The 12,348-nt window shown below is 36.3% G+C and overlaps 1 protein-coding gene across 2 annotated transcripts in view; it reads left to right on the top strand.

Moving 5' to 3' along the window:
* Eif4g (eukaryotic translation initiation factor 4 gamma) overlaps positions 1-12,348 on the top strand; it is a 35,209-nt gene that overhangs the window by 3,217 nt on the left and 19,644 nt on the right. The window contains exon 2 of one of the 2 annotated variants that reach the window (XM_034339765.2): positions 8,954-9,331. The exons of the other annotated variant lie outside the window; for it this stretch is intronic. Coding sequence (XP_034195656.2) covers positions 8,954-9,331 — 378 coding nt within the window. The remainder of the gene's footprint in view (positions 1-8,953; positions 9,332-12,348) is intronic. 2 annotated transcript variants of the gene reach the window in all.

The following is a 12,348-nucleotide window of genomic DNA, read 5'->3' on the forward strand; positions in this document are numbered from 1 at the left end:
CGACGAGCGGTCTTTTCGTTTGCAATAGCACGAGGAGGTGTCCATTCATTCGAATAGCCATAATTGTTCTCTCAAGTATTCACGCCATACAGGCGTATAATTGTTCGACGAAGAAGAAACCCGCGTATTACTTGGTATGTTGAGAACGAGAGTGGAGAAGATCGCCAGTGGGCAATCACACCGCTAAACATGTGCTCGATCATCATTTCTTACCATCACTAACATAACGGTCGTAGGAAAAGTTGGACCAGACGGTAGAACGACAAACAAGGCAAAAATGTCTACGGTGGTAGGTAAGTTGAATGTCACGCTGTGTTCGCGGCAATCGCCTATTCGAATGATCCAATGTTTTCATATTGTTCCTACGTTTTGATGTACATGAATACATTTCATGATTTATAATATTTCATTGTTACAAAGATTTTTATTTACATAAATAATAATATCGTTTAAATAATTATTATAAACAAGTGTCTGTGCGTGTGTGTGTGTGTGAGAGAGAGAGGGTGGGTTGGTTCGTTTCTTTTTTCCATATTTAATTATTAATCTATCGCATGCAAAAGTAAATTTATGCGAAACGAACAAGTACTTTTAAACTATTATCCTCCGTCAGATGTGAAATGAAAGTTGCGATGAATTTCGGAAGATGTCGCATGAGTCAGTAATCGCTGGTTAGCTGACGAATTACTCTACTACCAGTTGGCGTATCACGTGTATCGTGAACGTAAAATTCCTGAAATTGATATTTTTATACGCTCAATATTAATTTTAAACATTCACACACGTTTACGTGTACGAATATTTATTGAATTGCGATAATATATTTGATTTTCTGCTGAACACAAATATTAACTATCGCATTAATTATATTTGTGTATCTGTCATTCAAGAAATTTCAATTTTGTTGCTCGTGTTTACATGTATGAAAACTAGTTTTTCTAGTTTCTACGCATTAGGATCAATTTCGATTAGAAGAATTAATTTAACCGTAGGAAATTCGTTATATCGGACAGTAGATAGAATTTTAAAAATCATTCACAAGAAAATATTTTTGAAAATTGCCGATTTAACCCTTATTGCCACCCTTATTAAACTTAGACGCGAAACTAACTCAACTACGGGTTTGAAGTAAAAGAAATTGTTAACTGTTAGGTTAAGATTCTGTCGAGGTTGTCAAGGTCCATTGTCTCGTCTCGTCTCGTCTCGTCTCGTCTTGTTGGGTAATGTCTGTTCATTGTAAAGGCCATCACGAACAGAATTGCATAATGTACAGGACAACCAATAAAATTCAGCTCGGTACTGTGATGCCCCGCGCCGACAATTAATTCTCATACGTATGTTTTAAAACTGTCTCCCCTAGTATTTTCTCCATTATCTAGTTAGTTTCATTTTCATTGAAAATCGTGTCTGCAATATTTTTGTTACATCCCTGTCGAGTTCTATAAATTATAATATATTATATGACGAAATAACAGCCATACCAGTTACGGGTGAAAATGGACAAGAAAAAGAAGGTTCATTTTTTAAGCGCTTCAACATTAAATAGTTTTTGGAGAAATGAAAAAAATGCTCGAACGTCATAAAAACGTTTGAATAAAATGGCAAATAATCGTAATGAAATTTTAGTTTCTCCCCGATTAGAGGTCTCTATATTTACCTTTTTTGTTTTTAAACGAAACTAATTTTCTTAGCTCAGCGATAGCTATCCTTTCACTGAACAATCAGTTATCCAAGAGCACGAATGAAAGTAAGCATTAGCTAGTTACAAGGTTGAGAGTTGAAAGTTGAAACCGAACGTATGCATACTAAATGCCTGAGACGATTCGAACGACATGAAGTGCATCGCGATTATGTTGAACGATAACGAGCACTGTCGCTTGATTAAGAGACGATAAACGATAGACGATAGGTGAAAGGTGGTCTGTGCATCGATTCGAATCGAAGCCAAAGTAAACGGCGTGTACCGGCAGAAAATGTGCATTCCTGACAAGGCCGCTTGTACGAGAAAGAGGCCATCAGACATCCGGGGAGAAACTAACCGTACTTTGCTTGCTTCTTACCGATCTCTTCTCGCTTTTGGAATGACCGTGGTGCTTTTACAGCTACCTTGCATTTCGTTGCTATTTCTTCTTTCGGTTCGTTATTCGTTATAACGACGAGTAGGTATAAATAAACTATAGAAAATTAGGTTAGGTTAGATTAGGTTATAGATAGGACGTCGTCGATTTAGAATATGCCAGTCGAATAACACCCTCGCTTAATTTTTTACAAAATTAAATTGAAGATATTTCGATTCGATACACGCGTTAAATAAGTAAGAATTCTTTCGGTTGGTAACGCTTCAAGCATTTTGAATAGTAATCTTCACAGAAATGATATTCGAGTGTAGAAAGTTTCTGTAAATGTATGAAACCCGTTACGTTGGAATTCGCAAGGAATTTGCTTCCGTTTATTCACAATAAAGAGTTTAATCGTCAGACGATTCGAATACGTCTCATGAATATACATTTTACTTAGCATTGTTTTCAGATCTGAATATTAAGTTCTGTCGGGACGGAGTTGCTTGTTTTCAAGTATATACTTGTGATTTGAAAAATTTTTATAACTGTTAAAGATACGTATAATTTTATCAATCGATAATTGCGAATAATTTTGAAAATCAATTAACCAGTCTGTGGTCGATAACGATCGATTGGCTATTCGATCAAAAAGATGCGATATTCTAAATTTTCAGCCGTCTTGTAGAAATTCCGTATTACTTTCTCTTCAAAGTTACAATTTACTTTCAAAATAATATAATTTATTTGGAATTTTCACAATATGAAACGTTCTGTCGTTAAAATATCATCGTTCCGCGGTACTGACAGCTTATTACACGTTATATAATTTATTCAGATTTAATTTATAGCGCCTTAGAATTGTGACATTTAACCACGTGCATGTTGTACATTGGTTGGTAAACCAGATTCTAAACAGTTCCTGATAGAAAGTGTACGTTCACGCATGGTCGAATCATTTTTTTTTTTTTTTTTTTTTTAATTTATAGATATACTTACGTATATGTATTAACTACATACATAACTATCAGATTCAAAAGATACAAGTTACTATAGTGATTTTATGGAATGTTTACTGTAAACGAATCGTTACTTGCTACAAAAGTATTTCAATGGATAGAAACGTTATATATTTAATGTTTATCAAGTTAAATATTCTGTTTTTCTAAATTTCTTCTGTTTCATTATCTTTCATTTGCTTTTATTGCCCTGCTGTATATCCAACATTAATGCAACTTTTAAGTGAGTCAACACCACTTTTCTGCTATCTCTAATTGTTCACCGTTAGGCTTCGGTGTTACCCGATTCCGTTGTTTGAGATTCTTACTCATAAACTGGTCGTTAGAAGTACAATAAAACTAGCCAATAAAAGTTTAGAAGCTTAACAAGGGTCGTGGCATAGAAGGAAATATTCCCTAGGAATCAGAATGTATTTTGTCTTTACTTTATTACTAAGTTTAATAATATAATAAATAGAAGGTTCTAACTCCAAACCAGTTTATGCACCTTTTTCTATTATTTTACTTGTCCACCGTTTTATTTCACTGAAAATTTTCTAGGTTCGTTTCTTTTTTTTACCGCCAGAGTTGATTTGTATTCGTTGAAAGTATTTACCTACAGGTGGCACTGCAACTTTGCTCCCGCCAGGTTCTGGCAGTAAGTTTAAATACGGATGCATTTCGTATATTTCGAGTATATCTTACTCTAATTCGAGTGTATTAAAACTCGATTAAAACCAAGCGCATAGTTACAAGTATAAAAGTAATAAAGAAGCATAAAAGTCTTTCGTGCTCACGGGTATTCGATGAACCACAATCAAGTCCTTGTTCTTGACCACGATATGTTTCTTGGTAGTTAGACGTCTCGAGGGACACAAGTTCGGTCGTTTCAGGGTTAGAACGCAATAAACGTGTAACGTAGCGACATTGCTAAGGGTGGCAAGAAAGAGGGAGACGTCTGGGAAGGAGGCAAGGGCGAGGGAAATTGAACATAAGAGAGAAAGCGATAGAGGGTAGAGAAGAGCGAGTTTAGAAGATACGCAAGGGTGGTAGGTCGTTGGCCGGCTGGGGGTAAGAGTGAAGGGGTGAAAGAGGGAAAGCCGGTAAATATCGACCCTCCCTTCACAGAGATTCTCTATCTTCGTCGAGACATTCGTTGGTCCACGTTACTCCTTTTCCTAACGTTGCGTTGTGACCGGCCTTTTTCCTCTCGCAGACTTGTAACCTCCTACCGAACGCCCACGTAGAGAGTAGAGTACTACTGCTCTCACACCACAACATCTCCATGCTACCTTTCCAAGGTCAACGGCTCGAGGGCTCAAAGACCCCTGGAAACTGACTTCTATGGTCCGTGTGCACCTTCTGTCTACTTTCTTTCTCGTTCCTTGACTACCGCAACCATCCTCTGCAATTTTATGAGATGCATTCTTTTGTCGGCCCAAGAAATGACAAAAATTTCATCGAATAGCTTTTCACTTTCTACATTTAATTTAGTGTAATTAATTTTTTTTTTTTTTTAATTAATCAGTTTTCGATGCCATTTAATAATACCAATATGGAGAATTTGAATATTGGTGGAGTTTCATTTTAAAGGCATAATTATTAGTGAATCATTGTGTACTTCGGAAAAGTTTACTGCCATGCCTGGTTTCCTTGAATTCTTTTGGCAAGCATGAGTCAGTGGCTATGTTTTCACCAGAGGACTTTGAACTACTGCGTCTCGACTGGGCGAAATGGTTGAACCGAGACAACCGAAGGTTACCAGAGGTTACAGGTCTAGCTCCTCTTTCCCCCTGTCTTTACTTTTTTACGCACATTTCGTTCGTTCTACAGACTCTACAACGCAAAGTTTACCTCCCATCCCCGAAATCTTCGATTTTTCTTTCACCTAAATGTCCCAGACGTTTCTCCCTCCCTTCTATTCGGTTGTTTCAACTTTAGCCCTCCCTCAAAAATATGCGACGTAGACGTTAGGTGTACGATATACGTGGACGTGGAGAAACGTAAAAACGAAACATAACTTACGTTCACTTTTTATCTTGAATAAAAAGTGGAAGATCATTTCAAAGTCAAGAACAATATGTTATTTATTTCTTGTATCTCGAGAAACACGGTTCTTAGAGATGATTCTTAAGATGTACAATTTTTATACCTACAGTTTGAGATATCGTGTTGTTGAAAACTGGTTTGATTAGCTTATGTCCATTTATCATTATAATAGCTAAATGCTTTTTTACCTTCGATCATCTTTGCTAACGAATAATCTCTGATTTTGGCAGCCTAAATCATATTTTTGTTATACTTATTCTTGAGATGTAGGTCACGCAATCCCCTTCTTGCACCTATCCTAGACAAGCGAATCTAGGCTGTGGGTAGTACCGGCTGCATATAAGTATCGATCCCCGAACGGCGTTGCTGCAGCTTGGCCTGGTGCACCGGCGAAACTGGGTTACCTACCTAACCTATACACACGATTCCGCGGATCTTGTTCCTCGTCTGAACCAAGTCAAGCACGCCTCTCGTGTTTCTGTACCCACGCGCTCGGGGATTTTCGCCTACGCATGCATACGCTCGTCCATCTTCGTGACTCGTTCTTTTCTTGCTATTTCCTCCATTTCTTCATCCCGTTAATTGTCGTTAAGAAATATGCCCCTTCTCCCTTTTTCTTGCTACTAATAATGAGCTCTACATTTTCATTCGTTAAGTTATTATTTGTTTTTCTATGAGAAATTTTCAGTTAGAAATGATAAAATTTGAGCTCTCTACTTTATCTCGTATAATTAACGTATCAGGAAAAAATGGACATATACATGTACATATATACGAGTTCTAAAGAGATGCTATTTATTTGAAATTTTCGAATAGAACAGTAATGTAGTTTATATGGAGTTTCCTACGTATCTATTTATATGTATATCAATGCTACGCCACTGTTCTCGTTCACGTGCATTTCACTAACGCCAAATTGAGGATGTAGCTAATTTGGCTATCCAGTATCGTTAAAAAACGTTTAATATTTCAATAATAATTACGTTAGTTTTGATTGTATAATTTATAAAAAAGAGTATAAAGTTTTTAAATATATGTATAAATACTTTAATTACAATATTTAAAAGATATCTATTCCATGTAAAAGGGTACAGTTCCGGCAGTAGTACGAATTACAGACTAACGGCTGTGACATGTTCTAAAGTTAAGGCGAATAAGATATGTATGCGCATGCACAAGACTGCACGTCACTTTACCCTCGAGAGGCATGGGGCTGCGCCTACTGCATTCATGCGAGTTGAAGGGTCTGCCGTGTCGACGTCCATTACGCATGCGCAGGGCTTTACACTCTGTCCACTGGGTTGCGCACGCGGTCCCTACTTTCGACTTGGTGTGGTGTAGCATGGTTGTGGTATGGGTTTGGCATTTGACTACTTTTCAGGGCCGTCTTGCAAACATTTACGCATCATTTTTTAATTATTTCAAACAGAATAAGAAATAAGAATCTAAATATGTTCTTAATAATATGATTCAAATTTCAAATTTATTTACAAAATAAATGGCGTCATATATACTTGTACCGAAAATTAAGAATTAAAAAGACACGCATTAGAGTTCATACTTATTTAACATTGTTCAAACAAGAAAACTTTAACTTCAATTTTTATTCTAACAAATAGGCAACGGATAATAGAACCGATGAAGCACTAAATATTATATTCGTAAAAATTCCATGTTGTTGTTATGAAACGTTTTATTAATATCAGAATTTCTTATAAATCGTAATATATCCAAGGGTACCCTTGAAATCAGTGCACGGTCCTGTCGCTCTTTAGTTGCAGAGCGAAACGGGTAGGGGGCCACGGATCGCGATTCGTAGGTCGTGCGAGAAGGACTAGCCTGCATCAGTCTACGTCGCGTCCCTTGCAAAAGGGTACGCTCGTCTTCAGGTCTTCGTTGATTTGCCTCTCCCCTCTTCGGGTTTAACACGTTACATTGTTCTAAACGCGTACTTTAAATACACACACGTCGATCGTAATATAAAATAATAAAAACCCTTGAACAAAGGACAGTAAATTATAGAATAACCTTATGGTGTTCGAAAGCAGAAACGCAACCTAGGAACGAGTTGACGCCGTTTAATTTTCGGCTCAATTGAAATTTCCATTATTATAAATTTTCTGAATAACGCGTAACGTGCGTGTTATTTAATTTTCCTAGTATTAATCATATTGTGTGCATTGTGCCCGCGAATAACTTTACTCTTTTACTTACGGCCCTTTTTATCGCGTTTATAAATCTCGATACGGAGGGAACTACATAGAACGCGACTCGGTACTTTTCGGCACGCGGCCGAACACCTCCGATCATCAGTCTCGAGACTTCCCGTAGTGATTCAATAGTGAAGGAGGAACGTGCGAAGAAGAAAATTTTGGAGTCTGCTGTGAAATGGACTCGTGTGCCGTTCATTTTATTTAGTGATACATCTTCGGGTAGACATAACCTGTATGTGCTTCGTGAACAGGAAGTTTTCCGTGGCAGGAGTGGGCGGTGCGAAGAGGGAGACGCCGGTCGAGCCTTAAATATCGATTTTGGCATGGAAGAAGTACGATAGTCCGTCCGTTTCAGCGTGTCTCCTACCATTGTGCACCTCCACGTTGATAAGTTTTGACAGTTGAGCGTGAGACTAGCACATCAAGAGGAATCGCGTGCATTGCCGCTAAACAAAAACAATATGGTGGCGTGGTACATTCGATGCGATAATTAAATGCACAGTGAATTTTATCTGAAATAATGAAAGTGCATATGTGGATTAATTTGTATTCTTTAATAGTGTCGAATGAAAATGTTGTTTTCAGATCATCACGTGTACAGACATTTCGTTTATAAAACGCAACTCGGACAGCAAAATTCCGTGACTATTGATCGATCATCTCATTAATGTTTGCCAAGACATTTTATTTCTTTCGTTCTAGTATCGTTCCAATGCAAATTACTTTGCTCTTCAAATTTTTACATTATTCATCAAGAATTTCGACTATATTTTTCTAGTCGTTCAACAATTTTTGCTCTCAGGAAGAAAAAGAGTTCTTCAACAACGCTTCTCGTATTCCATATTTTAACGTATAAAGTCTGAAACAATTAATAACCACAATTAGGAAAAGAGAATAAAATTATTATTCAATCAAGCGTAAAAAAGTTGAAAACGACACCGTATATATAACAAATATTAAGAATCCATTAAAACTAATAATAACAATATTAATAAAAATAAACAAATAAAAACGAAACTGCCAGTAACTTAAGAGAGGAGGTCTCCCGTGACTGGAACTTACAGGGCATAACTCAACTATTTTATAATAATAGATGAGCTTCGTTTGTAAAGCCCTTTGTTACATTGCCGATCAAGTGGACGATGACGACATTATATGACAGAGCATTGCCGATTGAGAGATCATCTATGGGTAACGAAACTGCTCTTGATTGTATATCGATGAGACCTTTGCACTTGACATCGCTGTCCATTTTTTCAACGCATCAAAGCTGTCAATAGTTTTGAGCTAACCAACAAAAAGGAACAAAGAAAATAAGAAAGAGGAAAAAATAACGAGAAGAAATATCTAATTTTATGAAATAACAGTGTCCGCTTATAAAAAGCAGTCGCGTGGTCGTTGAAAAATATGAACGAACAAATACGTGAAGGGAATTGAAATTCTTTCAATCACCCTAGCCTGCTACCAAAATTCTTCGACACTTACGCAACGTTCGTTTCTAATGATCGTATTTACGAATAACGACTCGTGGAATACCCGATGCGTCCGTCATTTGAAATAATTCTAAAAACTATCGAAGAGGCATTTTTTTGATCGGCATTTTTTTTTCTCTTTTAAACTGACCATTTCGGCCAAGGCGTGCCAGTAACGTTGGAAAAAGAAGAAAAAGTTACATCAGGAAGAATGGTTTCGAGATATGGCGTCTCAAAGGAGGGCGCAGTGGGTGTTGCCGTAGGTGTAGGACCTATGCATTGTCCCCTACCACATTGCGGAGGGCCCCATCACCATCACCATCTTTCGGCCCCTCATCCCCAAAATCCACAGCCAGGTCACAATCACCACGTGCATCCGGCCCATCAACCATCACCCTCGCCGAGTCCCCACTTGAATCATCAGCTGAGCCATCATCAATTGACTGTCAATATTAACCACCTGAGTCATCAACAGCAACAACAGCAACAAACTCAGCATCAGCAAGCACCGCCGCAATATCGAGTCGTCACTGCAAACGCCAGTAAGTAGAAGATAATCGATGGAGTGCGACAAAACAATGATGACGACCCGACTTCTATATCCAAGATTTTAATAAGGAATCGTAATATTTTTCCTTCTCATTGCACCACTTTTCTCTTTCTTTTTCTCGTTCTCACTCTCGCCCCCGCTTTCTCATTCTTAAATCAAACACTTGTTACTAGTTAAAGAGGCTATAGAACGCACTCATTAAACGCACAACCAAAGTGTTAGACATGAATTTATTCCAACGAAGATATGTGTTGAATATCATTAATGTAATCAAAAATGTCATCTAAATTTTCCAAGTATTAATCTCTTTATCTTATGGTAGCAACTGGAAAATTAGATGGCTTGCATTTAATTCCAACGTGCAGCATTTCAAGTTTCGAATACCTATTGAAATTCATATTCGATTCGATATAATATGTATTTTTAATTATTCAATATTGATGACTTTTATATAGAGAAAAAAAACTAAAAGTGAAACCTTTAATATATATATATGCTGCAGTTATCATTGCATGCGTTCAGTTTTAATTTGCTCCATCATGGACATATTTTCGTGACCAATGGAAGCATTGTCCCGAATTTAGATTTCATTTGCTTCAAAATTACTTCATTTATTTTAATAATTCGATCAATTCATTTTTCATAGTTTCTCAAGATTAGCATAACTCGTATCTTGAAAATTCCTCGACTTACCTTAATCTTAACCTTACATGACACGATACGATACGATACGATACGATACGATACGATTTGTAGTAGTATGCTATCTCACAGAAGACTTGCTGTTCTTTATGACAGTTACCAAAGTGTCGTGTATTTGTACGCATAGAGAAGATACGTATATACATGAAGCCCGTTATTTTCGAGCACACTGGAGGTAGTTACAATTTGACCTGGTGCCCTATCTGTCAGAAGTTGAATCGTTTGCATCTATTTGCGGATACACGGCCAAGCTCGGATTGTACCGAATAATTATAGCGAAAATAAATTTCACGATATTCCACTTAGAGTAATATCGAGTAAGTTGTTGATATTTTCATGAAATTTAATCAAGAAAAATTACCGTTATACGAATACCATCGTATAGATTTCATATGAATTTTTGCTTAGTATAATGTAGGTATTTTTCTTGTTAAAAAATTTATTTTTTTACTCAAGAATAAATTTCAATGAGAAGAAAGTCCTGATTGATAAATACTTGTAATCTACGTTTAGTTACCGTATCGATAGATACATATATTGGATGGCTTAGTATTTAGGTTAGTCCTTAGCGCCCCTGGGCGGCATTGTAGACAATTCATGATATAGGTCAATCGATAAAATGCTTTCTACCTTGTACAGTCGCAAAGGTACGTTCGATTCTTTCCTTTTACATGATATGTCTCGACACGATGACGCCATCCTTCCCTACGTTCTGCTATTTCAAGAATTCTTTATTCAAAGAATCATCTTGCATTATATTCATTCAACAAATATTGCTCTTTAGAGTTAGGTGTTGGATTTAGTTTAGTACATTAACGGTAACGTTCATATACTTTCGTTTATTAGAAAAATATTTGGAATTAGATTGTCATTAGATAATTGTATTATTTATTTACTTATTCATCGATTTTTCATGACAACTTACTTCCTTGAGAGGTTTACTTTCGAATTGGTCAAATTGGTCAAATTTTCTTAATATAGGTAAACAAATATATTTGTAGATGAAAAAAATAATTTTTTATAATGAAGTTGATAATCTGTGAATACTAATTTTAAAAGTGTAATGGGTATTTCTTTCCAACGCGTTGGATATGATTTACACTAGACTTTTTGGTTATCGCTCTAGACTACTTGTTGATAGTAATATTTTTCTTCGTAAGTTTTAGTATTTAAAAAAATAAAATTACCAGTATAAGTAATAATTAAAAGTCAAAAGACTCATTACGATAAGGTTTTATCTTCTAATTATATTACTACCACATCAAAAGCTCTTATTGCCAAGTTTATCGCTTTAGCATTCATTGTTCTCTCGGATTGGCCAAGCCACGTGGCTGAAGCGTGATCGTTCTAACCTCACTTCTACTTTCATACGTATTATCTTTTTACGCAGAGTGCTACTTTCCCCTTATATTTAGTCTCCAAATTATTTTCAAATGATATATTGATATTTGCTAAAATCAATTCATGAAATTTAATTCTTATCATGCCCGCGTTATGTGCAACTTTATTAGTGGAAGTAGGGGAGAGGAAAGGATAGAAGGAGGGAAATGACACCGGAAATGACGTGTTGCATTCTGGATTGTATTTTTCAGGCCACGTTCTTTCACTTCGTTAATACAATAAACGTGTGCGTCTTAAACGGTCCATTATAATATTCATTAGTAAGTGGTATACAATAAATACATAGATTGAAATAATAATATTACAAGTTCTTAATTGTATAAACAGGATAGAACGAAGTGACAGTGTTATTCAAAGTATATATGTCATTAATAGAAATTTCATTAAAAAATGACAGGTTTTAATAAAGTAAAATAAAAATTAGATAGAAAGAAATTGTGTTATCGTTCAAATTACAAAACTGTGGCATAAATAATTTTTCTTAGCATTCTTTTCAATTTTATTTATTTTTCATCCAAGTATTTGCAATCTATAGAAGTAAAAATGTTTGAATACTTCATACGTGGAAATATTTATGGCACTTGATACGATCCTGACGATGGAGTTCGGCCTCGCCCCCCTTTCATAGCAATCAATGCACTCACGGGATCACAGATGGCAGCACTGCTCCGGCCCCTGCCCACATGTGCAAAGATGGCCGTTTGCGAGGCCGTCTTCTCGGTTTCTTTGCTCACGTACGATCCTTGCTGTCACTTCATTGTTCTTTCATTGTAAACATATATTTGCGCAAATAAGTATAACTCTTAACTTGACTAAGCACAATATCCAGCTTTGTACTGATCTGTAACGGTGAGCAACGAGTATCTATTTTTTTTTTTTCTTCCATTATCTGGTATCCTTAATGTA

The sequence above is a fragment of the Osmia lignaria genome, chromosome 10 (genome assembly GCF_051020975.1).
Source record: "Osmia lignaria lignaria isolate PbOS001 chromosome 10, iyOsmLign1, whole genome shotgun sequence".
Classification (NCBI taxonomy): Eukaryota; Metazoa; Arthropoda; class Insecta; order Hymenoptera; family Megachilidae; genus Osmia; species Osmia lignaria.